We start from the raw sequence: 27,135 nt of genomic DNA on the forward strand, positions 1-27,135 counted from the left end.
TGTCCTCATCCTCTACACAATAAACAAGTTTTGTGTAGTAGGGGAGGCTTCTCTATTTTCTCAAAGTCACAAAACTGTCTGCCAACAAGTTCAGTCCGTTTAGTCAGGTTCTGTTACTGTTTATTCCCTCCAACTCAGACTCCAAGGGCCTAAAGGCTCTGAAGGACGACTTAGTCATCCGATAGTTTTGCTGTAGTATGGTACTGCTCTTTCTTAACCCCTTATTGACTGGGTTAATGGGTCGCCCCCACCCCTCCCCTTATGGCCTTGGTCTCAGAAATGTAATCATCTCATTCCAAAGAGTCCCATGCTTCTTCTGGATACTTGTCATTTGCAATGCAATAATACGCACCCGATCTACCATGCACACAAAGCCACACTAAGAATGTGACAGAATGCCACAGCTTATAATACACCCACACACGCGCAATGACCCCACTTTTACCCTACCCTATGAGGACCTGAGAGCGAGAGATGAAGTGGAGTCTCTGGAGTCTCATTAAAAGTAGAAGAAGGCAATGGTTGGGGCATGTCTGTCACAGACCTGATGAAACACTGATAAGAAAGGTTCTGCGATGGACACCCCAAGGAAAGAGGAAGCGAGGCTGCCCCAAGGAGGCTTGGAGACGTACCGTAGAGAGAGACCTAAAACAGAGAGGCCTGTCCCTCGAGATGGCCCCAAGAACAATTACTGCCGGGACCAGGTGGAGCCTCTTGCATCACAAGTGCCAGCAGGCCTGGAGGGAACTGAGTGAGTGATCTACCATGCACATACAGCCACATTAAGAATGTGACAGAGTGATTCTGAGCCATGCCACAGCTTATAAAACACCCACACACCTGTCATCTGCATTTTTTGCAGCCGCAAATATCAGGGCGATCCGCAAGTTTTGGCAAATTTCCCAAAATTGGCAAATCGTGGCAAATTTTGGGAAAATTGACAAATCGCGTGGCAAATTTTGGGGAAAAAAAAAGAGCGAAACTTGAGAAATGTTGCAGCTTTGCCTGGGCCCTAACCAAGGGAAGCTACTCTCTACGGATAATGATCCTTTAAAATCTTTGTAACAACGCTATTGTGTAAATTAATAAATGTAGCCTCCTTAAATGTAATAAATTGTCTTTTATATATATTTTTTTCTGTATCGCGTGTTAATTTTTTACTGAAACGCTTAGTTCTCCTCGGCAAATTTTGGTCTTTTTGGCAAATTTTAGGTCCCAATTTGGCAAAAAATGCAGATGACAGCCACACACCCATACCCAGAGCTGCCTACTTGAAATTTCAAAAATTCGTAGTTTCCAAGGGAAAAAAAATGTCAAGAAAAATTGACTAAAATAACTTTTGAAATAAACAATTTGCTCTCAGCGCGGTCCAAAAATTATCCAAAGTCCTGAATATATAGGTTCTATGAAGCTAAACTTTCCTTTTCAACAACCTATGCAACTCTATATCTGGAGCCATAAATTCGTTTTTTTTGTTTGTTTGTTGCTTTAGGTCTCTTCCAACACAATTGAGGTTATATGAGAGACCGCTGAAACAAAAAAACAAGCAATCTAACAAAAATAGTACAAATGTCAATCAAAATCATAACCTAAAGATATCATAAGCTAAATTATAAATAACCAAGAACAAACAGGCAGAGGATTTACAGGAAAAAAATATCCCCTGTCAAAAATACAATCACAAACCAAAGAAGCAGGATAGGCTAGTAAAGAGAAGAAGAAACGACATCACTATCGGATCGTACACCCATGCGAACATCATAGGTATATGATTCAAGGGTGATGCTCCCATCCAACCATAAATTCGTATTTCTACGAATTTGTCATAGCACCAGGCAGGTCTGCATACCCTATGACTATGATTATTGGTGTATTATAATGTGAAAGCGGTAAACCAAGCAATGGCGGTGTGTAATAAAGCTCACGGAATTCCAAAAGCAATGCAAGATTTTTTGCTTGGCATGCTCATTGCAGTTTCGATTATTTTCTTGTAACCAAGGTGTGTGATAATGAACTTTGTTGAATGCGAGGTGGCTTTGTAGTTTCAAATGGGGTAAAAAAAACAAAAACAGGGTTTTTAAGCACCTGAGGTAGCTTTAAATCCAAGGCTGCTGTAACTGAAGTGCACTGTATCTTAAATACCATTAAGAAGGACACAAGCTAACTAATAAAAGTGAGAGATTCTTTTTTTTTTGGCAGTTTATTCATATTCATATACAACCAATTTCACACAAAAAACATACAATGGCTTATTTATAAATTAAATTATTTTAGTCAAAGGCATCCTCATGATAATTAGAAAAACATGAATTTATTAACAAGTCAAGAAGAAAGACAATGATTTGAGCGCCTAGATTTTTTTTTAAGACATTGATTTATAGGTACACTTTAACATCACTAGGTATTAAATATATACATTTAGTTTTAACAACAGGTTTTAAAACTAAGTACTGTGTTGCTTTAGAAGTAATGCTTTATTACACTTTAAGTCCATCTACGAAACAAAAGAAATTACAGATCATTGACTATTAATTCGTTACCGTGTATGAGAATTGAGTGAATGGAAAAAAAAAAACATCAGAACTGAAATTCATTACGATTTTATATCTTTTTGGCATTATTCTGTAAATATGCTATTTTTTAGTTCAAAATGAGAAGTTTCACAAAATATTTATCCCAACTTTTCCACATAAGCGATTTGGACATCAATGAAACACTGCATTATCTAACAAAAGTTTGCAGTGTATTCCCAATTTCTTAACTTATTCAATGATTATAGGAATATCACTTTCTAATACAAATACAACGCAAAATGTCTACCTTGTTTTTTAAAGGTTTTAACTATTTGCAACACTTTAAATTTATCTCGTGTCAGTAAAGATAAAGACAATGGAAGTCAAATGAACAGGTCTTAGAATTTAGCTGCACTTTCAGGTGCTAATGAAAAGGGACAAATATACTAGTCTAAACAGGGAACAGAAGATTTTAAGAGAAATTTATCCTAATATCTAGCTTTAGATCCAATAAAAATGTCAATAGACACTACCACTTCCACAGAGCCCTACCAATAAGGGTTACAAAATGCATACTCGTCGGTAAATAATATAAAACTATCAAGGGATGCTCTACAAGTACAAAGGGTGAGGTGGGGGAGGAAGAGAGCCATCTCTAAAGAAAAGACAAATTCATCAGTTTCCCCACCAGGAAATGATTCCAAAGGTGAAACTAAGTAAATTATCTCATTCTCTAAGGACACAAAGCTACATGGAGAGGACAAATTCTTTATTGAGACGGACGAGATAGCAAGACTGTGAACCGATGTAGACATCATCGACCCAGGGAGAGTGCAAATTGCTTCAATACAGATTCGTGAACAGCACAGAATTGGATCTCTATTTTTGGTCCAATGTGAATAATTTTCCAATGTGCTGGCACATAACTGTTTTTAATGGTTTATTTTTAAGGGTTTTTACGGTGCTTGCAACACATTTAGGTCATTTCAGCACCAGTAAAAAGGAAGAAAATGAGATAGTCAAAAAAAGTTATAGAAGGTCTTATAATTTACAATTAAAAGTGCATGAGAAAAAGTAAGAGAAAGGGGAATGGGTTCAAAAAGGGAACAGATGTGGATTCCAAGAGCACACCATGAGCTTGAGATCACCTAAAAGTCTCAACCAGACACAAACACAGGTCCCCACTAAGAGAAATACACTCATATATATATATATATATATATATATATATATATATATATATATATATATATGTGTGTATATATATACATTTTTTTGGGTTCGATATATATAATATATATATGTATATATATATATATATATATATATCGAACCCAAAAAAATGTAACAGCACATAACAGAGATGATTTACAAGGAAAAAAATATCATCTCCCAAAACTATAACTATACATTTGACTTTTTCCCTCCCAGGACTTGGCCAGGGCTAGGACAAAACCAAGTAATCTCATTCCAAGACAAAGGCAGAAAGCAACTTGAGAAGACACAGGTCAAAGATCCCACCCAACTGAAAGGTTTAGACACTTAAGCAAGTTACATAAGAACTACGTACTACTAAATTAAATTAATAATTATTGGGATTTCATGTTGGCACCATCATTTCACAAATGTGACATACAAATCTAGTTTATGTATCAGATTTTTTTAAAAACAATAACATTTTTTTTAAAACTACCCCTAAACAAAAAAGCACTACTGAAGATGCTGAGGGTAAATAAATGCTGAAAATATTCTTTTAAAAAATATATGGTTACGGTTACATTTCCATGTTTTGCAGTGTTGTCTTTATCCACTTGTTAGCCATTCACAGAATGTAACATGTCATCGTCTTTAAAAAAATCGACGCGATATTAACTTTTAAAAACATATATGATACAATTAAGAACAGTAGCAGTTGTCTTATTAGCTGCCCAAAAACTGATGAGGGTTGTTGTTATCATCCGTTTTACTCTCTAAAGAAAACGGAGGAATTTTACAATCAAAGCTGGTGCCATCTCGTCGCTCCATTTTGTATGTGCCCCTGTAATAAATACGAAAGGAAAGGAATTAACAAATCACTATACAATTAATATTGTAAAAGCCCTCTCATTAAAAAAAAAAAAAGTTTAACATCCTTTTCAACACATTTATTTATTTAAGTGGTGAAAGCATTTTAAAACCACCTTCCCTAATATAATATATAAATATGTCAAATCCCTTGGTGAAAATTTGATTTAAATGTTCAGTGAGTAACTATTACCAAGGCTACAGTGTCTACCCCCCCCCCCCCCCACAAAAAAAAAAAATGAGAGTTGATTAATTTAAGGGTTTTACAGGTAAAACCTCAGCAATATGAAACTGGTCATTCACCATAAAGATTTTAAAGGTTTTGTCAAATTAGAATTAAAAAAAAAAAAACACATCAGTTAAAAAAATTTAGGGGGAAAAAACAAACAAACAAAAAAAAAGGCATTCTAAATATGAATTTTTTAAGATAATGTAAATCTACTAGCAATAAAATTACGGACAAATTAACAGCATTCAATATTGTCATTAACTGGATGAATGTTACACTTTACATTAATACACAGAAATTTCACCTCTACTTCCGAGGGACCAAGTGACATACTAGGATAGTGTCTTACTGAACAGACAGGTTTTTAAAAGTTTGCCTTTCGATCTGACAGTGGAAAAGTAGTTGGATCTAATTCAAATTTAGTGGATACTGGTTTATGGCAGACATATGTCCAATACAAAGGTTAGCAAGTTATAAACTTCACAATTTAAAGCACAAGATAAAGTTCAGCCCTTTGTAAAAAGTCATTTTTCCCCTTCAATTTATTTAGAATTTAATGATGAGCTTACCACATGTGTCCACTTGGAGCCTGTAATGACACGTGACTGCTGTACTGAAAGGCAGGCAGTTCCGTTGACAGCAAAGGTTCCTGATTTTAATTTGAAAATAAATCAATAAATGATTATGTACATAACAATCTTACTTTAATGCAACAGATGTTTCGTTCTCTACACTTATCAAAACGGTAACTTAATGCTGTTATTTTATACCACTACTTACGAGTTCTAAGTAGTCAAGTTGAGGAAATCCTAGCAATTAATTATCACGTGGAAGAGAACGTTTTCTGGTCAAAATAAATTTTTTTTAATGTTTCCTCATGTTATGGCAGAGTTTGTCCAAAAGTGCACACCCCCCCCCCCCCCCCCCCAACTGTTCCAGTCAACTACCCTTTTTATCATGGCCATTTAGCCGGAAAAAAAAAAAAAGAAAAAAATATTTAAGTAGAATCTCCATCGACGGGGACATGATATTCATCACACAAATTTTTTTACTAATGACTGTCATAACTGCATGTTGCAGATACTGGGAAATACTTTACTTTATAATTCGGGGACTATGATCATTTATTTTACTCGATTGATTCTTTAAATTAAGAAAGACATAAGAATGGTATGAATGCAGATGCTCAAATCAAAATTCTGAAGAGATCTCGAAGTTACTCCATTAAAACTCATCCTTAAACGAGCTAAAAATAAAGACTGACCCTGATGAGAGGACTTTTTTTTCTAAACCAAAAAGCATAGATACCAAACATTCAAAACAAAGAAAATGATTACTGTGCACAAGTTTCAGGTAAGCTTCTTAAAATAAAACAGCATGTAGCCTGTAAAGCGCTTTGAGCATGTCTGGTGGATATTGCGCTATAAGCCATGAGAGGAATAACGAGTAAAGCTCAAATTTCTATACATTGCATGAGAGTATCGGTTTTACTTTTTTTTTTTAATCTGTGATAAAAGTCAAGAGACTGGATTATTTCTCTCTTTGTAAAACATGAAATAATCTCTACATTCTACAGTTAAGTTGCATAAGGCAGACAAAACATCTCAAAATATATTCAATGTGGCGTCATCAAATTGATTTTGCTGATTTTAATGTGTCTTCTTGCAACTGTTTTGAATTTAAATTGTGACTGTACTCAATATAATTATTTGTTTGAATACGAGACATACCTGACCCACAACACCTCTCCCCCTCACTGTTTCCAAAGTTCCTGAAAGACTGAATATCCTCCAATGCCTTTCCCTCAACTGAACTGTTTCACTTCCCTGGTTCTCAAGCCTCACACAATATCGCCACTATGAGAAAAAGACAGGAACAAAGGAGAATAAAAATATCAATATCAACCGATCGACTGGTGCTAAAAATTATCAAGAAGAGCTAATCGTTGCATGACAACCGATAGAATGGTAAGAACATGATGAAAACAAGGCTCTGAGGGAAAATGCAATCGATCATTTCATGTTTGAAATGGAAGGGAGGGATATGAACATCTAAAATGAACCAGTCAATTATGATATTGCTATGGCCCTAAAAAAAGCTATTTTTGTATTATGAAGAAAATGAGATAATGTTCTGTCTTCTATTTTGCTAGTCTGAAGCCATCTTAAAAGGTAATCTATTTTCCTTGCATTTCATATAGCTACCTTTTCCATTAATATCAACATTATTTTGCTGCTGGGTATAATTAGATTTCCCTGGTCTTTCAGTAAAGAAGTAATTTCATTCACTTAATTCTTGTCTTTCAAGTCAATGACCAAATTAATCAGGCTCACTGGACTTCAATGTGATGCAACGAATGACTAATGCTTACACTTACAAAAACAAGAAGTCAATATATGGGGTTTCGAGTCAATTTTACGCTCATAAACTACATTATTGATCAGTTGTTTTCGAAACATCTAGTGCGGAAATAAATACTACTGATGGGATACCAAAATTTAATTTCATGTGGGCTTCACTGTCTTAAGAATATCACGGTGTCTTAATTTGTTTAACCATTGATTTATCTAATATTTAGAGGTCATAAAATGAATATATGTAAATGTTGCAGCTTACATTCAATTTCACATTGTTATTTAAAATGAATATAACATGGACTTCGGATGGAAGTTGACTATATTTTGTTTCCATAACATAAAGACTAAACAAATTCCACATTACAACCACACATAGTCACATAGGGTTGGTATCCACCATTAGTAAAGAATGAGTACTTCAGTCTCGGAGTCTCACACTAATAAGAGCAATTTGTTTGGTAGTATCCACCATTTGTAAAGAACAAGTATTTCAGTCTCGCATGTATAAGAGCAATTTTTTTGGTCAGTGAAATTAATAACCAATTCTTCAGCAAGTCAAATGGAAAGCCAATTTATGGAAAATGACATGTTAAGTGTTATAGTTTCACAAAGCAAACAAATAAGACGACAGATTAGATTGGATAATTTCTACCAAGAATTCCTAAATTTTAAATATTTTTCATTTCTAAAAAGATTCCATTATTTTAAAATCATATATCAAAAATATAAAAAATACAATGCGGAGATTGGTCAAATCTGTGCCTATATCCATCATAAATATGTCAATCATTATCTATTATTCTCTTGTAAGGAAAAAAAAAATAATTAAAGCATAATAAACACGATTGGTAATCTTATCTTTTTTTAGTACTGGCCATAACAACCAAATGTGCATATTATAAAATAAATGCATCAAATTGTAAAATCAAACAAATGTCAAATACTTACCCAATAAACATGTGTCTGGTTAGTTTGCTGAAAACAAAAGAGACAAAAGATTGAGTCACATAAAACATTAGTATTTGATTTCATTAAAGTTGTCAAACATAAATTATTGAGATATCACTTGTATTTCTAGATAGGGATTATTGACGGAGAAAAAAATAATAAAATAGAAAGAAACAAAATATCTTTTCAGAATTAAATTTTTTTAAAGGAAGAAAGTAAATTGGACACGTTCCCAATTCTACCAAATTTTATAAAGTACAAAAAGCATACTAGTTGTGACGATGACATTTCATATTCGCATGCCTACACAAAATTCACAACAGCTATAAGTCAGGGACTCAAATCGTTTGTTTTTGTTTTTCAGGGTTTTACGGCGCTTGCAACACATTTAGGTCATATCAGCGCCAGTAAAAAGGAAGAAAATTGGAATTAAAAACATTCTAGGTATACAATTAAAAGGACTTGAGGAAAAGTAAGACAAAGGGGAATTGGTTCAATTAGGGAACAGATGTAGATGCCAAGAGCACACTATCAGTTTGAGATCACCTAAAAGTTTCGTCCAGACACAAGCACAGGTCCCCACTAAGAGGAACACACTCAAATGTTTACAAACCATAAATAACATATAAACAAAACATAATACAGTGAAAAACAGAGAGATGATTTACAAGGAAAAAAAATATCACCTCCCAAAACTAACTATACATTTGACTGTTTCCCTCTCAGCCAGGGTATCCGGCCAGAGCCAGGACAAAACCAAGTAATCTCATTCCAAGACAAAGACAGAAAGCAAGTTGGAAAACAGATATAGGAGGGTAGAAGACACAGTATATACCTCCCTGCCCACTATGGGAAGTCATGAACTCCACCCAGGGACTCAAATCAAAGTCCCTTTGTCTATTATTTGGTCAATAAGGCTAGATTTTTTTTTTAAATAATTAAAAAGCAAGCAAAAGCAAAAGACAGGCCTGCATCTGCCCCCTCAAAAAATTGCCTGAAAATCTGCGAGACGTTTGGGTCCAGGTCCAGATTGGATCCCTGGTAGGGCAACGTCCCCTCGATGTAGGTACCACAAGCGAAAATTTCAAAATTGAGCTATCATAAAAAGAGTTAAACCACTGTAAAGTGCTTTGAAATTAATGAACAACACAAAAAGAATTATGAAAATCCGTCAACAAATAAATGAAATATGATAAAATGAATTTTATTGAACTTACAATTTTTTCCCACATATTCCGGTTACGCATTTTTTGCCGACTTTATGACGCCATAAACAAAAAAGTTGGTTATATAACATTTAAAATAAACATTTTTTGCATAAACATGCAATCATAAAACAAAATAAAGCAGATATTAAGATGAAAAAACAATGATACTTAAATGAAACCATCCTCAAATATGACAGAAACAGCATCAAAATATAAAAAAATGGGAAATATAGGCCCAGGGACCCATATTTGGAGCCTCATAGATAAAAAAAATGAACATGTATACTACTCAAACTCAATATCTTTGCAAAAAAGTATATAAATTCTTAGCCTAATTTTTTTTGTTAATGTGGAGAAAATAGTAATTGCTCTATATTGAGCCGAAGGTCACTGCCAAGCTCAAAATTACGGCATGGAAAAAATGGTGTCAATATACTGAAAATACACAAAATCAAAATATTAACAAAAAAATAACTAATAAAGATAGGATGACATACTTTACATCAAATTACTCGTCATTCTTATCTCTATCCAATAGAAGCAAAAGCATCTCAACATATTATCAATGGCATCCAAAATTTTTTAAGGATTTTGGATAGAAATTCAATATTAGGCATAACTAAAAATATTAGATACCTTTAAAAATTCATAGAAAATCGTCAACAAAAGACATACAAACATAACTTATACCAAATGAATTAACTTCTCAAGCTCTTTCAGACAAAGCCATATACAATCAATTTAACATAGAATCTGTCCGGTAAATACCTTGCATCCAGAAACTGATTAAACCACAAAACAATGAATGTAATTGAGAGGAGGGAAAGAAAGAGAAAATAAACCACCTCTGCAGCTCTCAATCTGTTTTTAAAAAATAAAGCAAGCCCCAGGTCAGGTATAGTATGATGCAATAAAAACAAATAAAGCCCAATCAACTTGTTTGATGATAAACTAATAAACGAACCCCCCCCCCCCCCCCCCCCCCCCCCGACTAGGTCAGGGTTGCCAGATTATTTTTCAACAAAATGCCAGGGGAAGACTCAAAAAATGCCAAAACACTCCAAAAAAAATGCCAAAGTCTGTTGACTCCCACCCCCACTAAGAAAACTAGTCACTTTTGATAGACAATTTACTATCATATCCTGGTGGCTTGCATGTTTTCTTTTCTTTTCTTTTTTTTTGAATTATACTAAATTTCCTGTTGGGGTATTTTTTACCTACTGACTACTAAGTGGAGTGCTAAACCACTACACCACGGTTGAGAAAAGGTGTCATTTGAAGTACAATATACAAGAAAAGAAAATGCCAAATGCCAAATGATTTTTCTAATGCCAAACGGTTTTCAAAAATGCCAGATTTTGGGAAACTGACATTTAAAATGCCAAACTGGCAACCCTGGACTAGGTTCTTTTCACCAGCGGGTTTATTTTTTTCATTGTGCCGTGAAAATTCATCCGATTTGGTTGTATTTGATATCAAAATAAAGCTGGAACATTAAGCTCTCTGCTTATTTAAACAGACGTGAGCGGACATCGCTAAAAGTATTAAAAAATGTTAAAAATAGCACGACAATGTGCTTTCCTCGCCACTCGCTCCGCCATTTTGAATCTGATATCGGGGCAGGAAGTGTCAAAAGAAAGAGGAAGTTTTGCCCTTTCTAATGATACTATTCTTAGCATCATACGCCAATTCTCCGCGGCACAACCTTGATTTTCACAACGTGAATGAAAAGAGAAAATCGCGACCTCGAAATTTTCTCGCGATCCGCTAGGCAAAATTATCTAAAACCGGGTCTCGTTCGCGATTGATTATGAAACTCTTTTTAATCGCAAAAGTATGTTTTAAGATGCATTACAAAGATCAGAAGTTGATCTTTAAAATAAAACAAATTGTATTTTGTTTCGAGCATTAGAAGTTGAGATATTGTGAGGTAAAGTGGAGAGTTTTTCACGATCAACGCCATCGATAACAACTTTCCACCGATTCACGGCGCTCGCCTGTGGTACCTACTCGATGCCAAAGCTTTTTCAATATAACATGAGCAAAGATCCCCATTTCCCGGAATATAATAGGTTGTGAAACAAAATGAAAAATTTTAATTTTATTTTTTCCCCCGGCGGAGCGAAATTGCCGGAAATGCCGGCAAATTTACAAATGTGTTGGGGGGTGGGGGTGGACAAAAAGAAAGGAAAATATATCAATATGAATACAGTCATACCCGACTTCCCATATAGAATGGAATGACTGTGACTCTGATTCCCTCTGTGGTTTCCCTGTGAACATCAGACAATTGTAGCCATGGATGGTTCTTTTCTTGCCAGGCTTTCAACGTGTCCTTTGCAAAGAAAGATGGACCTGAAAGGTAATGAAATATATATTAAACACCAATTCAAATGTTGCAACTTAAACCAAGTACCTATAATGCTTATATACCAACCGAATAAACATTGCTTTAATTAATTAAAGTGCAGATTGCCATCTAAAATATAGCAAAGTCAAAACCACAATTAGTTTTCTTGTTGCTCTTACTCTTATGTGTGTTGACCTGTGGTGGATTCAATCCATAAGAATCCATAAATATAGTAGTAAACAGGAACTAAAATGCTTTGTTATCAAATAGACAAGATTATCTCTTTTAATCAATGTCTGTCAGGTTAGGTTGTCTGCTGTCAAAAATATTTTTAAAAGAATACTTACTCGAGTCACTGTGATGCTGCAAAAATTTGTCAAATAATTCATGTTGTATTGGTGTCGTTTCCGGACTATTGTAGGGCAGGACATCTTCATGGGCTACATAATCTAAACCTGAAATAAAATATCAATGCAATATACATATCAGTAAAAGATAATTGGAGATTACGAACTATCTCAATTTAACATTCTTCAGTGTATACAGAGTTTTGCTTTCAATGTAGAATTACCACTAAATACAACAAAAGATCATCACTCATTATTGCTTGCTAAACAACTACGTAGGGCTAATGTAAAATATTAAGCAAGCTTTAAAAAACACCCCTAAAATTTGAGTCACTGAGTCATTTGAAATCCTTTTTTTCTTTCTTTATATTTTTTTGAGGTACACCACTTTTTGGCATTTACAAGTAATGCCACCCAATAAAACCTCTTATCTGCCATAAGTGTCTTTTAAACCCAATGACGTGGAGAGAAAGAAGAATATTGTATGTATATGGCTCTGCATTCATGGGTCTTCACGACTCTGTCACTATGTAAGGTTGAGTTAAAAAAAACAACTTTAATTCAAGCTGAAAAAAAAAACATAGTCCTTGGGAGCCTTAAGTTAAGGCATATGACATCAAAGTTTATCTGGTACTTTAGCATTTTACAGCCTGTAACAATTGATTGTTTCCCTTTTATTACCCTGTTATAATATGCAAAATACTTTCAACTAGATCTAACAGAGCCAGCTCCCCAATCATCACTGGGTAGATAAGGGGGCTGAGAGTCACAAAAAAATCTTGACTGTAGCTGGGATCAATACCTATCCATTTGCCTACTTTAAAATAATTAGTTCAAACTTACCTGGAATGGCATATAAAGCCCTGCTGTTATCTTGATTTCCAAGAAAAGTAACTGCCTCTGTCTGGGCTCTCTGTAGAATTAAAACCTCTTTATTAAATTCTAGGATCAACTCCATAATTTAAAATATAAATTTATCAAGCATGCATCCATCGCTCACTACAATTCTTTAAGAATCAGAGTAAAAAAAGTTCATTTCAAGAATAATTGAATCTTAACAAGTTAGGCATGGATATTAAACATTTCTTTGAAAATTATTTTCAAATAAGTAAAATTGCTTTCTCCATCCATTCATGTTATAATTACAGAGAATGATAGCCATACTTCAATGTAAATAAAAAGTTTGAAAAATGTGTGTCACTTTTGTCTGTCTGAATGTCTACTTTTTGACAGTTTACCTCTGTATAATTTTCAATGTCAAGTGTTGAGAATAATTAAGGCTAAAGGTAAAAATACAATTAAAAAGAATGTATATCGCTTAAATTAGGACACAGTGACTATCCTAGGACAGTCTTACCAACCCAACAACATTATTCGACTTCATTTTTCATATTTCAATCCTTAATAGTGCATATTTTCCAAACAAAATTATATCACAATTTCAAGTAGTGGGCTATATCATAGCTAATTTAACAAGAAGTAGCATAACATTAGGGATAGATCAAGCTAGCAAAGAATAAGAGAGCATTAATATCATTAAAGACCTTTCTATTTCTTCATTTTTGCATATTTTCATAATAACCTCATATTTGCATATTTTGGACAGCATTTCTTATTAAAAACGTAATCTTCGACTGGTTGGCAAGCTGCTACGAATTTCAAATCAATCAAATAGCACTCTTTAATTTAATCAAACTTTTATGAAAATCTTAAAATTTCGTCTAATTGATTATCAATTAAAATGTGATGTGGATACTGACAATATGAGCACAGTCCCTGGCATCAATGAGAACTTGATAGTACATGTGATTTCTTCCTTTGACTTCTTTTCCAATGGCTGTATTCTGGTCCTCTGTATACCTAAGAAAAAAGGAAAATCTTTTTACACTTTCGTGCATCTGATAGTGACTAAAATTAATTTGAAGTTAATCAAAGAGTCATTGTCCAATGCTTGGCGGATGGAGTATCACATTGAAGTAATTTGAAATATATGACAAAAATGCAAACTCTCAACAAATCAAAGGACAATGATCTTGATATTGAAGATGACTCATTGAGAATTTTAGTTGAAACAAAAATGTTAACAAAATCTGATGAATGATTTCTAGTAGTAGAAGAAAAAGTAGAGCAGTAATAGTAGGTAGTAGAGGTAGTAGTAGTAGTAGTAGTAGTAGTAGTAGTAGTAGTAGTCGTAATAGTAGTAGAAGTATTAGTAGTAGTAGTTCTAGTACTATATCTGTTACAACTGCAACTACTTCTAAAATAAAAATGATAGAATTTTTATTCTAAATAAAACATCACTTCTTGTTTAACTTGGTGTAGGATGGTGTTAACTTATGGCTCGGTATCACAATATCTATTGTCAGACTCAAAGGCATTGGCTTACAAGAAAAAGGTGTGTCTCTCAAAGTTAATCTTGAGACAGAAATTTTTCAAATGAATCCGGGCCTAAAAAGAATGAACACGATATTAACAAATTTTTTTTTAATTAAAAAAAAAAACAAGCCAAAATACAAGATTATTACTTAGTCACTATGAATTTTTAAAAAAAATGTTTGAGTTTGAAACCCATAATTTTACCTGTTTTCTTCAATTTTTCCAGGGGCATCTCTGTCGTAAACACTTGCTAACCATGGAAATAAAACAATTCCTCTGTATCCAAAAACTTTATGAAGGAAAAGCTGGGAATAAAAACAGTGTTAAAATCAAAATGATTCAAAAATCGAGAATGATTTATATTTTATCAAGCAATTACTTACAAACATAGTAGTCCTTCAGAGCCATTGGGCCCATGGAGCGGAGTTTATCCCGGTTTCTATAGCGTGAAACGGACAATAGCAATTGCTTGCTAACCTTGGGATAGGACGCCAGTCTATTGCAAAGTACTTTCCACCAAATGAAACAGACCCAGCTCCCCAATCACTTCTGGGTGGACAGAAAAATCTCGACTGCACCAGGGATCGATCACGGTCCCTTTGCTTGTGAAGCAACTGCTCTAGCTATTGGGACCCTCTTAAATATAAAGACCCCATTTAAAAAATAATTTTGAAGCAAGCATTCCCGCTTACAATGAAAGTAATTAACTTATTAAAACAACTATACCAACAAACCAAAACAAAACAAAGAAAGTAAAGCTTATATGTTGTTTTTTTTAATGTCTTTGTCATTGATTCAGACACCACCACAGTGTATTTATCCAGATTGATGTCCAGATGGTTAAACTTTTAACATAATATAGACATTGTCATGATATTGTTTACTGTTTAGAAATAGTTCTATTTGTCACTTTATGTTTGTAATTGATCTGTGTCTGTACTGTATTGTCTAACTCTTTGTGTTTTAATTTCTTTCCAGATCATGTCGATTTAAATGTTGAATAAAGCCTATATTTTGCATGGCAATCATTCGCTACTTTGTAGATTCACAACAGACATTATCATTGATACATGCAGCAAGTAATTCAACAACCTAAAATGTTTTTTTTGGGGGGTAAACTCACAGCTCAAATAAACCCTATGAACAAAGCAAGGTAATAACTAATAGCTATTTTCTGTTTAACACTGTAGAACCTGGGATTAACTCAGCTGCACAGACCCTCAGGCTCTTGAAAACTACAACGGTAAGAAAATATGAGTAAAGAGCCTTTCCAAAGGACCCCACTTTTACAGCTGACAGCAGGACTCTCCGAAAAAAAAAAACAACAACATAAAATCTACGTGTAATACAATCGACTCTGCTTAATCTGCACAACCTCTGGAGCTTAGTGTATCCATTAAGTGGAAAAGCAAATAATAGCATCGAAGCCCCAGCTTTCATGTGCAATTTATGTAGAACCTTCCCATCTAGGTTTTCTATGGGTTTGGGGCCATATTCAAGAAAGAGCCTCATTAGACTGTCTGTCTCTTAATTTATTTTTTTTGGTTTGTTTTCGGTTACTATTTTTCTTTTTCATGTGTTACCGAAAACAAAATGTGACATTATTGATTGCTTTCTATTCTGTACAAATTGTTTATTACCCCTTGTCTCCAATCCTGCCAATGTAGATTTTAGCAGGATTGTTTGTCCACCATGTCAAGTTTTTCAGTGTTTGTCAGGGGTGGTTTGTCATATTCTGTCAACTCATCCTCATCTTCATTATCGAGGCATTGATTTTGTGGCTGAACGGAGCTCAGTAGCTCCTGAGATGAAGTTCACCACTTATGGGGATATTGTTGTCCATTGTAAAGAATTGATCAAACGCTTCGGAATTAATATAAACGAATTACCTGTCCTGTGTCATAGGCTTTTCCATTTTCTCTTGGCGGTTCCAAAACTCCCACTTCAGCTAATCTGTGAATTGATGAATGTAAATTTAAATATTACTGATTCTAATAACACGTTTTCAATGTTACAAGATCTTCAAGTATTAAATATTTCTCTAGCCAACGAAGAAGACACGTGTGGAGATCATTCATAACATATGTGTAGATTACACAATTTTCTCTTCCACTGTCAATGAGGTAGTTTTACTGATGACTCGCGTCAATAAGTGTGTTGTTAAAAATTATTTTGTCAAGGAATTGATCTTATATACTTATTTATATTACAATTACACAAGGTCAACTAATCAATTTCAAAAAGTCATAGCACAATCAGATTGCAACATAAAGATTATTTCTAGAGAATAACATGTAGATGTAGACTATCGGTGGCCACATTAAGTCTGTTTAATGAGACTGCTCAATGGAGTGTGTAATGTGAACATTCAAAGTTGCTCCATAATTCAGAAATAGATGAACTATCAGTCAGAAGTCAGTCGCTGATAATAAAGACAGCAGACGACTAATCATTCGGCCATGACACCCACTTCGAAGTTGACGCTTATTGTGTATATGTAGTAACAACTGATTTAATGCTGGTTAATTTTGTTTTTATTAACTTTCCTTATTTCTATGTGCATTTGGAAACATTCCATATTCTGGAATGTGGATAATTGTATAAAAGAGCGGAGTTTCAAATATGTGTCTGGGAATAAAGAAATTTCGTTATCCACAGACAGGTGTCTGGGGATAACGAATTTTCATTATCCCTAGACAGGTGTCTGGGGATAATGACAGCGCTGTGATTATCCCCAGACACCTGTCTGGGGATAACCAAAATTCGTTATCCCCAGACATATATTTGAAACTCCGCTCCTTTAAACAATTATCCACATTCCAGTATATTTATATTTTACGTGAATGCATGCTCAAGGCGAGTTGGAGTTGGACGTTCAACGGAGGTTGGTAGGCCAAAGGCCCACCTCTCTAGTCAAAAACAAAAGTTTAAAAAAAATATTAAAAAAACGTCACAATCACTTTCTGTCGAAAGTTTAATTTACCTTGTGGACAAGCAACGACAACATTCTTTGGCATAGAGCCCTTTTACTTGAGATCTTGAGGCTGACAAAAGAATTGACCTTAATATCGTTGCCATTGTTTTCGTTGAGAAACGCAAGTGAAGAAGTGAGTGAGGCAACAGAGACTCAGAGAGGAGTTCACAGACGGACTGAGTACTACCGAGGACAACTGTGAAGACTTGATGAATGCAACGTGAATTATTTCCCCTACACAATCGTTCGTCAAAAGGTTTCTCAACTTTTTCTTGTTTTTTTTTTTAGGAAGCAATAGTTAATTTATACGTTGTTTTTTGTTTGTTTGTTTGTTTTTTTAGTTTCTTTTGTTTTTTGTTGTTTTTTTTGTTTTGTTTTGTTGTTTTTTTGTTTTGTTTTGTTTTGTTTTGTTTTTTGGGGGGGGGGGGGGGGGGGGGGGGGGGGGGTCAGAGAGTTGCCCGTCGATATTCTTAACTACCGTGATGAGCAGGATAAAATTGACTAAATTTGTAAAGGCCTATATATGTTTACTAATGTTAAAGTCAAAAGATGTTCAGTGTGGTCAGTGGAGTCGATCAGATTGTGTTTATGGGTGATCATACAGAGTTGAGCAAGAAGAACTGCCATAGTCAGTGATGGACATTGTCAGAGCTCTAACACAAATAGACGCCAGACAGGCGACTTAAACTTTAATGAGAGAAACAATGTTATAAGGACAGTCGGCAGGGTGACACAATGGGGAAATAAACGAGGCATTGTGAATTGAATTACACTGACCACGATAAATGAGTGGAAATGTGAGTTAGAAATGTCTTAATTTATCTGTGGTGTAATAGTAGCACGTTATGAGATAATGAAACTGTAGCATTAGTAGTAGTAGTAGTAGTAGTAGTGGTAGTAGTAGTAGTAGTAGTAGTAGTAGTAGTAGTAGTGGTAGTAGTAGTACATAGTAGTAGTAGTAGTAGTAGTAGTAGTAGTAGTAGTAGTAGTAGTAGTAGTAGTAGTAGTAGTAGAAGTAGTAGTAGTACATAGTAGTAGTAGTAGTAGTAGTAGTAGTAGTAGTAGTAGTAGTAGTAGTAGTAGTAGTAGTAGTAGTAGTAGTAGTAGTAGTAGTAGTAGTAGTAGTAGTAGTAGTAGTAGAAGTAGTAATCATTTTAATAATAATAATAATAATAATAGTAGTAGTAGTAGTAGTAGTAGTAGTAGTAGTAGTAGTAGTAGTAGTAGTAGTAGTAGTAGTGGTAGTAGTAGTAGTAGTAGTAGTAGTAGTAGTAGTAGTAGTAGTAGTAGTAGTAGTAGTAGTAGTAGTAGTAGTGGTGGTAGTAGTAGTAGTAGTAGTAGTAGTAGTAGTAGTAGTAGTAGTAGTAGTAGTAGTAGTAGTAGTAGTAGTAGTAAGCCTGAGGCAGTCTGAATGACGCTTTCTGAGAATTGTGTGATTCAGCAACATAGTTTTTAAAATTCGAGGATTATAGCTGCTCTAAGGAATTTACCCAATGGAAACCGTACGGTGCTCTTATTGGCTAACCAACCAGCGGCCTCGATGAGAAAAATATCCGCCATAGGCTTCCTAAGTCGTGACGTAATCCTGCGCAGCAACGCATGGCAACAAACCGGCTGGCTCTAAACAGTCGAGAAAAATGGCTGACACGAACTCTATTTCCATCACCGCCCTTATGAAATACTTCTCCAATGAGCATAAAAGTGTCTCGCGAGGTGAAAATCATCATCAGTCAGGTCCTGTTTTGACTTTCACTTACTCAGATGGCTTGATGTTCGGCAAAGTTCAAGCCAGCATGAAGAATAAAGAGTATTCTGTGAAGGTAAGTCATTTCGTCTTCTCATTCTCACTCTCAAAATCTCACATCTCCGTAAAACTACTGTTGGACAATAATCAGTTTACTTTGAACTTAGGCAGATTTAGTATATCCAATGGAAAGATTTAACTGTTTACGTTCGATTTTAGTTAGGGAGAGAGAGAGAGGGAGTCATTGAATTATTGTGTTTTTATCTTATGGACCACGGACTTTGAGTCTTTGAGGTCTTAGTCTTGCTTCGCTAATTTTCGTTGCTATTGACTATAGTCTACTACATACTATTTAGTATCGTGTTGTAACCTTTATTATAATACTCATATGAGCATCACAATCACCAATCACGCTAGACATTTTATCATACTTCATGTGGGGCAGCGTGGATCAGCGGTACGGTTTTTGCTTCGTACCCGAAAGGTACCGAGTTCGTTCACCCGCCGCTGCGCTGTGTGGCCTTGAGCAAGTCACCTCGCCCTAGCTCAATTTGCGGCGCTGCACCGTGGTTATTCCAGTCTTCCCTGGGAATAGACCCTAGAGATAAATTTCCTCTATGGGATGAATAAAGGATTTATTTAGACCAGTGTTAGTCACGGTAAACTAAACTTCCTATTGGGTTAAGGTGTAATGTAAATGTTGCTGCTTGAAACTCGAAGAAATCAATAACATTGTGAAATTGAATGTGAACTTCAATTTAATATACGAAAACAGATAAAATGGACGTTTCGGGTTTCCCCTTATCAACAAAGCAAGATGAATGAAAGAATCACTTAATTTGTTTTTTTAATTGAGTTTTTATACAGCGTAATATCCACTAAATGTGCTCAAAGTGCTTTACAAGGGGTCCCTGGCCAACAGCAACATTTAACATGTAAGACGGGACATGATGCCTGTTGGGCGATATTACAATTTTTTCGGACAGAGACAACGCCAGGTACTCATTTGACACCTGAGTACGGTGAGAGATTGTGAGTAAAGAGCCTTCTCCAAGGACTCAACTATGTGCCGAGCGAGGCCCAAACCCAGGACCTTCTGATCTGAAAGCGAGTGTCATACCACAAGACCACAACAGACGTTTTATTAGTTGGGTTGTTTTTCGCCTATTGAGCATGGTCGCAGCTCTAAATTTGAATCTTTTATTCTTTTACTTCCACAGATCTATCTTGATGATGCCTTGGGTTGATTCAGTCCAAAACTAATTTGTGTGGTTTTATTTAACAATGTTAATGACATTGAACATACATTGATACAATGCCATAATTTGTCATGTTTATCATGTAAAATCATGTATGGACCTACAAAACCATTATTTTGAATGGTGATTTGATGATGATGAACAAAATATGTGTGTTGTACAAAATAAATGGCAAAGCTAACAAAATGCAATCTCCTTAATAAGAGGAGGCTGGGGATTGACAAGTGCTGCAACAAATTGAAAAATAATATCAGATGTTTCTCTTAACATGGTTGGAATATATGAGAGGATGTTAACATTTTTCAGTCTTTCATTAGCCCTCTCAACATGAATTCTACATGAAGCAATTTCTTTTGTTAATAAAATCTCATTTTCAGTAAATTTATTATGTAAAAAGGGAGGGATATTTACAGTTACTCCTTGAGGTAAAATATCTTGAATCAGGATGGGGTTTTACCTTTATTACCTTTATCTGCTAAAATTAATTCTCCAGGGCTTAAAATTAAAAGTTTTAGTAATCCACAATTTTGTACAATGACCTTATCCGAGACAGACCTGGATCATGTTTAGAAATAAAATTTATCACACCATTTGGACTTAGACCAACAAGAGCTTTAACAGAATTCATGGACCTATAAGAAGAATAAGTTAACCGTTGTTTATCCATTTCTTTAGGAATAGCAATTTGGTCATCTGTACAATCAATGATCATTCTGCAATTTGGAAATCTTAAAAATGATGATGGAGCTGATAGTTTATTTTTATGTCTAGAAGGGCATGTAACCTTCATAACATTTTCAAAGAGAAGCGTATGGCTTATGTAAAACATGAATAAAAGTTTGTATAATATTTGTTATAGTACTTTCACTAACGCTAAACAATTGTGAAATATGAAGGTTAGCGTAGTTCTGTCTAAGTTTCATAAGTGTAATAATGAAAATTTGGTCTTTTAATGCAACTGTCTCTTCCTGAACTTCCCATCTACTATAATAAATAATGTTACCTCTAAAGCACTCAACATATTGAACAATAATATTAAATATTTTAAAAGAATGTACACCTGTCTCCATTCGAAGAACTTTTTCTGTAAGGCTTGAAACAGTGTAAGTGCGTTGAATCTAACTTAGTTGGGTTTTTTAAAGCTAGCTATTTCCTTATTTTTGTCTGTAATTTTTTGTTCTTGAATTAAATTTGTTGTTCTATTTAAAATATCCTCACTTGTTCTACAATCTGTTTTTTTTTAAAAGATGGAATCCTGTGATGATGGTGACGAGAGTTGAGATGATGATGAGGGAGAAGATAATGAGGATGATGATGAGGAGGAAAATAATGATGATGAGGAATTTGGTTTTTTTAAAGGTGGGACTTTGTGATGATGATGAAGAGAGTTGAGCTGATGATGATGATGATGATGATGATGATGATGATGATGATGATGATGATGATGATGATGGTGATGATGATGATGGTGGTGGTGGTGGTGGTGGTGGTGGTGGTGGTGGTGGTAGTGGTGGTGGTGGTGGTGGTGGACTTCTTGATGTTGGTGCCAATTGAGATGGGGTGGGAATTCCTTGTGTCACTTTACTTTTCTTTCTTTCTGGCTCTGATGGAAACAATTTATTTTTATTTCTGTCAAACAATTCAGGGAGGTTGGCTTTGTCACCATCTCTGAAGTGACAAGAACACACTCTTGATGATGATGTTGGATCTTTTGTCCTTTCACCTGAAATGAAAAGATTAAAAAAAAAACAATAATTCTGTTGGGCATATTGGGTATATTATTTAATTTGATAAGTACTTTGTTTTAGACTATCTTGTTTGACACCAGCTCAATGCATGATAAATCAAAGGTGTGCAAGAGACTAGGTTACTGGTGGGTCTCTCGCCTGTCTTTTATGAAATCGCACATTCAGCAAAATGTCGCACTTCCTCATTACTTCTTTTGATGATTTTGACTAGGTATAATATAATAATAAGAATTCTTAAATTTACACAGTTAAAGTTGATCTTGGGGTTGAGTGTGGCAAGACTTGCGTTTTCTCTTTATTTCAGTCAGTACTGTACTGGACAGTGCGGTGATGGAAACTTTGGAGTGTCAACAATCGGGCACAGGTAAAGGAGAGAGGTCCCTGCCGCCATCTTGCTTTGTTCACACAGAGTTGCCACCTCGGCTGTCGGGGAGGGGAGGCATGGCAGAGAATCAGAGAAACTTTCCAAAAAAAGAGGAAAGTATGTGTGTTTGTGTGTGTGTGTGAGAGAGAGAGAGAGATCTGCGTGAGGGGAGGGGGGGGGGGGGAGAGAGGTTGCGTTATTTTATTTATTTATTTTCATTTTGCCATAAAGGTATCGAGTTTAAAGTAAGATTTTAACAAATATTTTATTCTCTTTCTTCTTGTTCTCCTTTTAAAAAAATTATCACTTATCAGTAGAACTTAACTCTCATTCAGTTTATCAGCCTTAACATCAAAACGATTGAGATATCATTTTTGCTTCAACTTCAATAAAAACTTAGTTTGGAATGTATTTTTATTTATAATTTCGTGCAATTGTACACTTTAATCATAAAATATAGGTCTACGTAAGCTAGAACTTGACCTAGATCTGGACTACGAACTCTATCAAATGTTCGACGAGGCGTGCGTGCTTACCTGACTAAAGTGGTCCACTTTTTCTTCAATTTTTTGTCTGCCTGTCCATTTGGAAATCTGTAAAACTTGCAGGAGTGACTCTCTGACTGGTGTAGACAATCTGGTACAAAATACTGGACCATATTTAAGATAAAAATTGTTTTTTTGAGCGATTTTCCAATTATTCCTTGCCTGGACCAAGCACGGATTTTTTTTGTTTAGAGCCAGCCGATTCGTTGCAAGGCGGACGTGACGTCAGACTACGTTGGCTGGGAATCGCGTTACTATAGTAAACAAGCGCTGATCGGCCGTTCATGAAATCTAAGAAAATAACTTCCTGATCGCTCGTTTAACTCAAAATTATTCAAAACGATGTCTCTAAAATGATATAAATGTGACTTCTTAAGGTTTTCTTCTCGGTCAAAACCACACAACATTCTATTAATGATTACGTCCGAGGCAAAAAGGAATATTGACAGGTCGACCGAGAGTTGAACTCGTGAGACGACAAACATCAATGCGAAGTGTAGCGAGAGTCAAGCTATTGTTTGTCTTGTCCTGTTCTATATAGAGAAAGGGATAAATAGTATAGCCTCGTGTGTGAGTGGTTGCGTGTCATAGTCATGCTTTTAAATTGTTTCTGTTGTTTATGTGTGTAGTGATGACTCTCACACTCAATTTCAATGCCGAAAGAGGAATTCCCGCACACAAGAAAGGGGAATTAGGGTGGTATTTGGCATACATATTGTATAGTATCTAGTTCTAAATAGATAACTGATTAGAATTATATTATGATATATAAACACAATGCCAAATACAATTCCGAAGTTTCCTTCTTTCAAATGAAGTAAAGCTCCAAAACCTAATGGTGTGATTGTAGTACTGGTGTTAGTGAGGTGATGTGGTGTTGGTGGTGGTTGTAGTTGTAGTAGTAATAGTGATGATGATGTGGTGGTGGTGATGATTGTAGTTGTAGTAGTAGTGGTAGTGATGATGATGTGGTGGTGGTTGTAGTTGTAGTAGTAGTGGTAATGGTAATGATATGGTGGTGGTGGTGGTTGTAATAGTAGTGGTCGTGATGATGATGTGGTGGTGGTGTTTGTAGTAGTAGTGGTAATGATGCGGCTATGTGGTCTAGTAGTATGACACTCGCTTTCGGATCGGAAGGTCCTGGTTCGAGCCTCGCGCTCGGCGCATAGTTGAGTCCTTGGAAAAGGCTCTTTACTCACATTCTCTCACCCGTACTCAGGTGTAAAATGAGTACCTGGCCGTTAACAGAGTTGTCTTTGTCCGAAAAATTGTAATATCGCCTAACAGGCGTCATGTCCAGTCCTACATGTTAAATGTTGACCAGGGACCCACTGTAAAGCGCTTTGAGCACATTTAGTAGATATTGCACTATATAAAGCTCAATTAAAAAAAAAATATTTCAATGATGATGATATGGTGGTGGTGGTTGCAGTAGTAGTAGTGGTAGTGATGATAACGTGGTGGTGGTTGTAGTTGTGTAGTAGTAGTGATAGTGATGATGATGTGGTGGTGGTTGTAGTAGTAGTGGTAGTGATGATGATGTGGTTGTGGTGGTTGTAGTAGTAGTTGTAATGGTGATGATATGGTGGTAGTGGTGGTTGCAGTAGTAGTGGTAGTGATGACGATGTGGTTGTGGTGGTTGTAGTAGTAGTGGTAATGGTAATGATATGGTGGTAGTGGTGGTTGTAGTAGTAGTGGTAATGGTAATGATATGGTGGTGGTTGTAGTAGTAGTGGTCGTGATGACGATGTGGTTGTGGTGGTTGTATTAGTAGTGGTAGTGATGATTATGTGCTGGTGGTGGTGCAGTAGTGGTAGTGATAATGATGTGGTGCTGGTGGTTGTGGTAGTAGTGGTAGTGGTGCTATTGTGTTGGTGGTTGTAGTAGTTGAGGTAGTGATGATGTGGTGGTGGTTGTAGTAGTAGTGGTAATGATGATGATATGGTGGCGGTGGTTGCAGTAGTAGTGGTAGTGATGACGATGTGGTTGTGGTGATTGTAGTAGTAGTGGTAGTGATGATGATGTGGGGCTGGTGGTTGTAGTAGTAGTGTTAGTGATGATATTGTGGTGGTGGTTGTAGTAGTAGATGATGTGGTGGTTGGAAAACACATTACAGGCAGCGGCGTAGCCTGGTCATTTAGGAGCATGGGGCTGGATTTGAGATGGGTTGTCGCATATATAAAATATATATATATATATATATATATATATATATATATTATATATATATATAAGAGAGAGAGAGAGAGAGAGAGAGAGAGAGATAGAGAGAGAGAGAGAGAGAGAGAGAGAGAGAGAGAGAGAAAGAGAGAATTTGATGCACTCAATTATTTTACCAAAATTTGTATGTTCTTTGTAACTTGTTCATCATGCCTGGCTAAAGATAAGCGATAGCCACTGTCAATCTGTGCACCTATGTGAAGAGTACCAACGGTTTTCAATCTAGTGGTGATATTTAAATGTAAGTTAGACTTCTGATGGTTCAATGCTCTATGTGTTAAATTTTTCAAACAGGTAAATCCACTTCTTGTCCAAGACAATTCTGTATTGCTGTTATCGCCAAACAAAATACAATTAAAAGAAAATAAACTCTTATTTTCTATTCTCACCGATAGCCAAGGAAAACGACTATATCAATCTTTATCAAATTAAATGACTGATTCTGCTTCCCGTCTTTAATAGTGAGTACAAAATCGTTTGGTTGATGGGGACCGAGACTTTTAATCAAAAGTTTATTTTCCCTATTCAAAGAACTGGTATTGATAGTCAACAGATAATCAACGTGATTCATCACACTTAATAGCAATTAATTAAAATTTTAAAAACAAACACTGCACACATCAGATTAACACACTCAGTTAAAAGGGACAATGGGGAATTCAATATCACATGCCTGACACGCCTCGAAGAGGGATGGGTAACAGGTACAACACGATTGCCATCAATGGAACAATTAGGTCATTGTATGTGGCTGCGAGTAAGAAAGCCACAATGACTCAGTTCAACGTCAAGATGCCTCTTGATGCCCACAGTCATAGCACACGGCAAACGTGAAATGCATCGCCTGGTTGTACCGTGGGAATATGGCTGGAAGCCTTCTCCACCTTTAAAGCCACACGCTGTACTGATTGGTCAGGGGCACGAGTACAACTCGAGCTGTAGTAAATTCAAAGCGGTGTGATTGGTTCAAGTTTTGAGGCTCTGTAAAGGTTTTTTAACACCAGGTCAACAATGAATTTCATTGTTTGTGAAACAGAAAAAAATTAAAGTGTGACTTTTTATTGTTAAATTCTTACATACTTTCAAGACAATGACGACCTGTGGCTTAGCCTTAATAGCCTTTAAGGCCCTACGCCACTGATTACAGGTTATTATAATACATGATTACACACATTCTCTAACTTCATTTTTTGACAGCTTCATTGTGCCATAAATATACGCAACAGTTCTGAAACATTTTATTGTGGATTTTGATATTGTTTGTTGTTTTTCTTGTGTCGTTATGTTGACATAGAGACCGAATGAATGGTAATGACTACATTCTCAGCCAACAATAAAATGGCGCTGAATGCTTTCATTGGTGAACACTTTTTAGGCTTCGTACGTATTCTCATTCGTTTAATTCTATGAGCTGCTCTCTCTCCATCCATGATGTTAATTTTTTTTCCATCGGTCACGGTCCTGGGCCAGAGTTTTGAGGCTGTTAGATCTTGTTGTGACTTTTGTACGGAGGGCACTGCAGTTTTTCTTAGTTCTTCGGGGATTAATTCGGCCTGAATTAAGCATCGTCATCATCATCATCATCATCATCATCATCATCATCATCATCATCATCTTCTTCTTCTTCTTCTTCTTCTTCTTCTTCTTCTTCTTCTTCTTCTTCTTCTTCTTCTTCTTCTTCTTCTTCTTCTTCTTCTTCTTCTTCTTCTTCATCATCATCATCTTCATCATCGTCTTCATCAACATCATCATCGTTCTCTCTCATCAATCCTTAGCCCCCGCCTCCTCATCATCACCATTATCATTGTCATCGTCGTCACTGTCTCTACCATCACAATCGCAATTGCAATTAGTGAGTAGCTAGGTGATGGATATATACGATAGATAGA

The 27,135-nt window shown here is 35.6% G+C and overlaps 1 protein-coding gene and 1 long non-coding RNA gene across 3 annotated transcripts; one reads left to right on the plus strand and one right to left on the minus strand.

The window, feature by feature from the left end:
* Positions 1–4,105: 4,105 nt before the first annotated feature.
* Positions 4,106–17,577, minus strand: LOC144967379 (polymerase delta-interacting protein 2-like). Of its 2 annotated transcripts, none has more exons than XM_078904506.1 (11): positions 17,376–17,577; positions 16,282–16,345; positions 14,597–14,697; positions 13,777–13,876; positions 12,860–12,929; positions 12,017–12,124; positions 11,538–11,674; positions 8,112–8,138; positions 6,537–6,662; positions 5,376–5,455; positions 4,106–4,551 (listed from the first exon to the last, which is right to left on the minus strand). In XM_078904506.1, exons 1-11 carry the CDS (start codon positions 17,468–17,470, stop codon positions 4,434–4,436), a joined length of 1,026 nt encoding a protein of 341 aa, XP_078760632.1. In that variant the 5' UTR covers positions 17,471–17,577; the 3' UTR covers positions 4,106–4,433. The 2 variants fall into 2 exon arrangements, with proteins under 2 accessions (XP_078760632.1, XP_078760631.1); XM_078904505.1 differs by having other exon boundaries at positions 4,298–4,551; positions 13,777–13,894.
* Positions 17,578–19,009: 1,432 nt separating this feature from the next.
* On the plus strand, positions 19,010–21,582 carry LOC144967380 (uncharacterized). Its single transcript, XR_013644374.1, has 2 exons — positions 19,010–19,186; positions 20,331–21,582. It is a non-coding gene; the product is annotated as an uncharacterized LOC144967380 (long non-coding RNA).
* The last annotated feature ends 5,553 nt before the right edge of the window (positions 21,583–27,135 follow it).

This window comes from Berghia stephanieae, chromosome 3, assembly GCF_034508935.2.
Source record: "Berghia stephanieae isolate SIO BIC M18660-M18661 chromosome 3, UCSD_Bste_1.3, whole genome shotgun sequence".
In the NCBI taxonomy this organism is placed as follows: domain Eukaryota; kingdom Metazoa; phylum Mollusca; class Gastropoda; order Nudibranchia; family Aeolidiidae; genus Berghia; species Berghia stephanieae.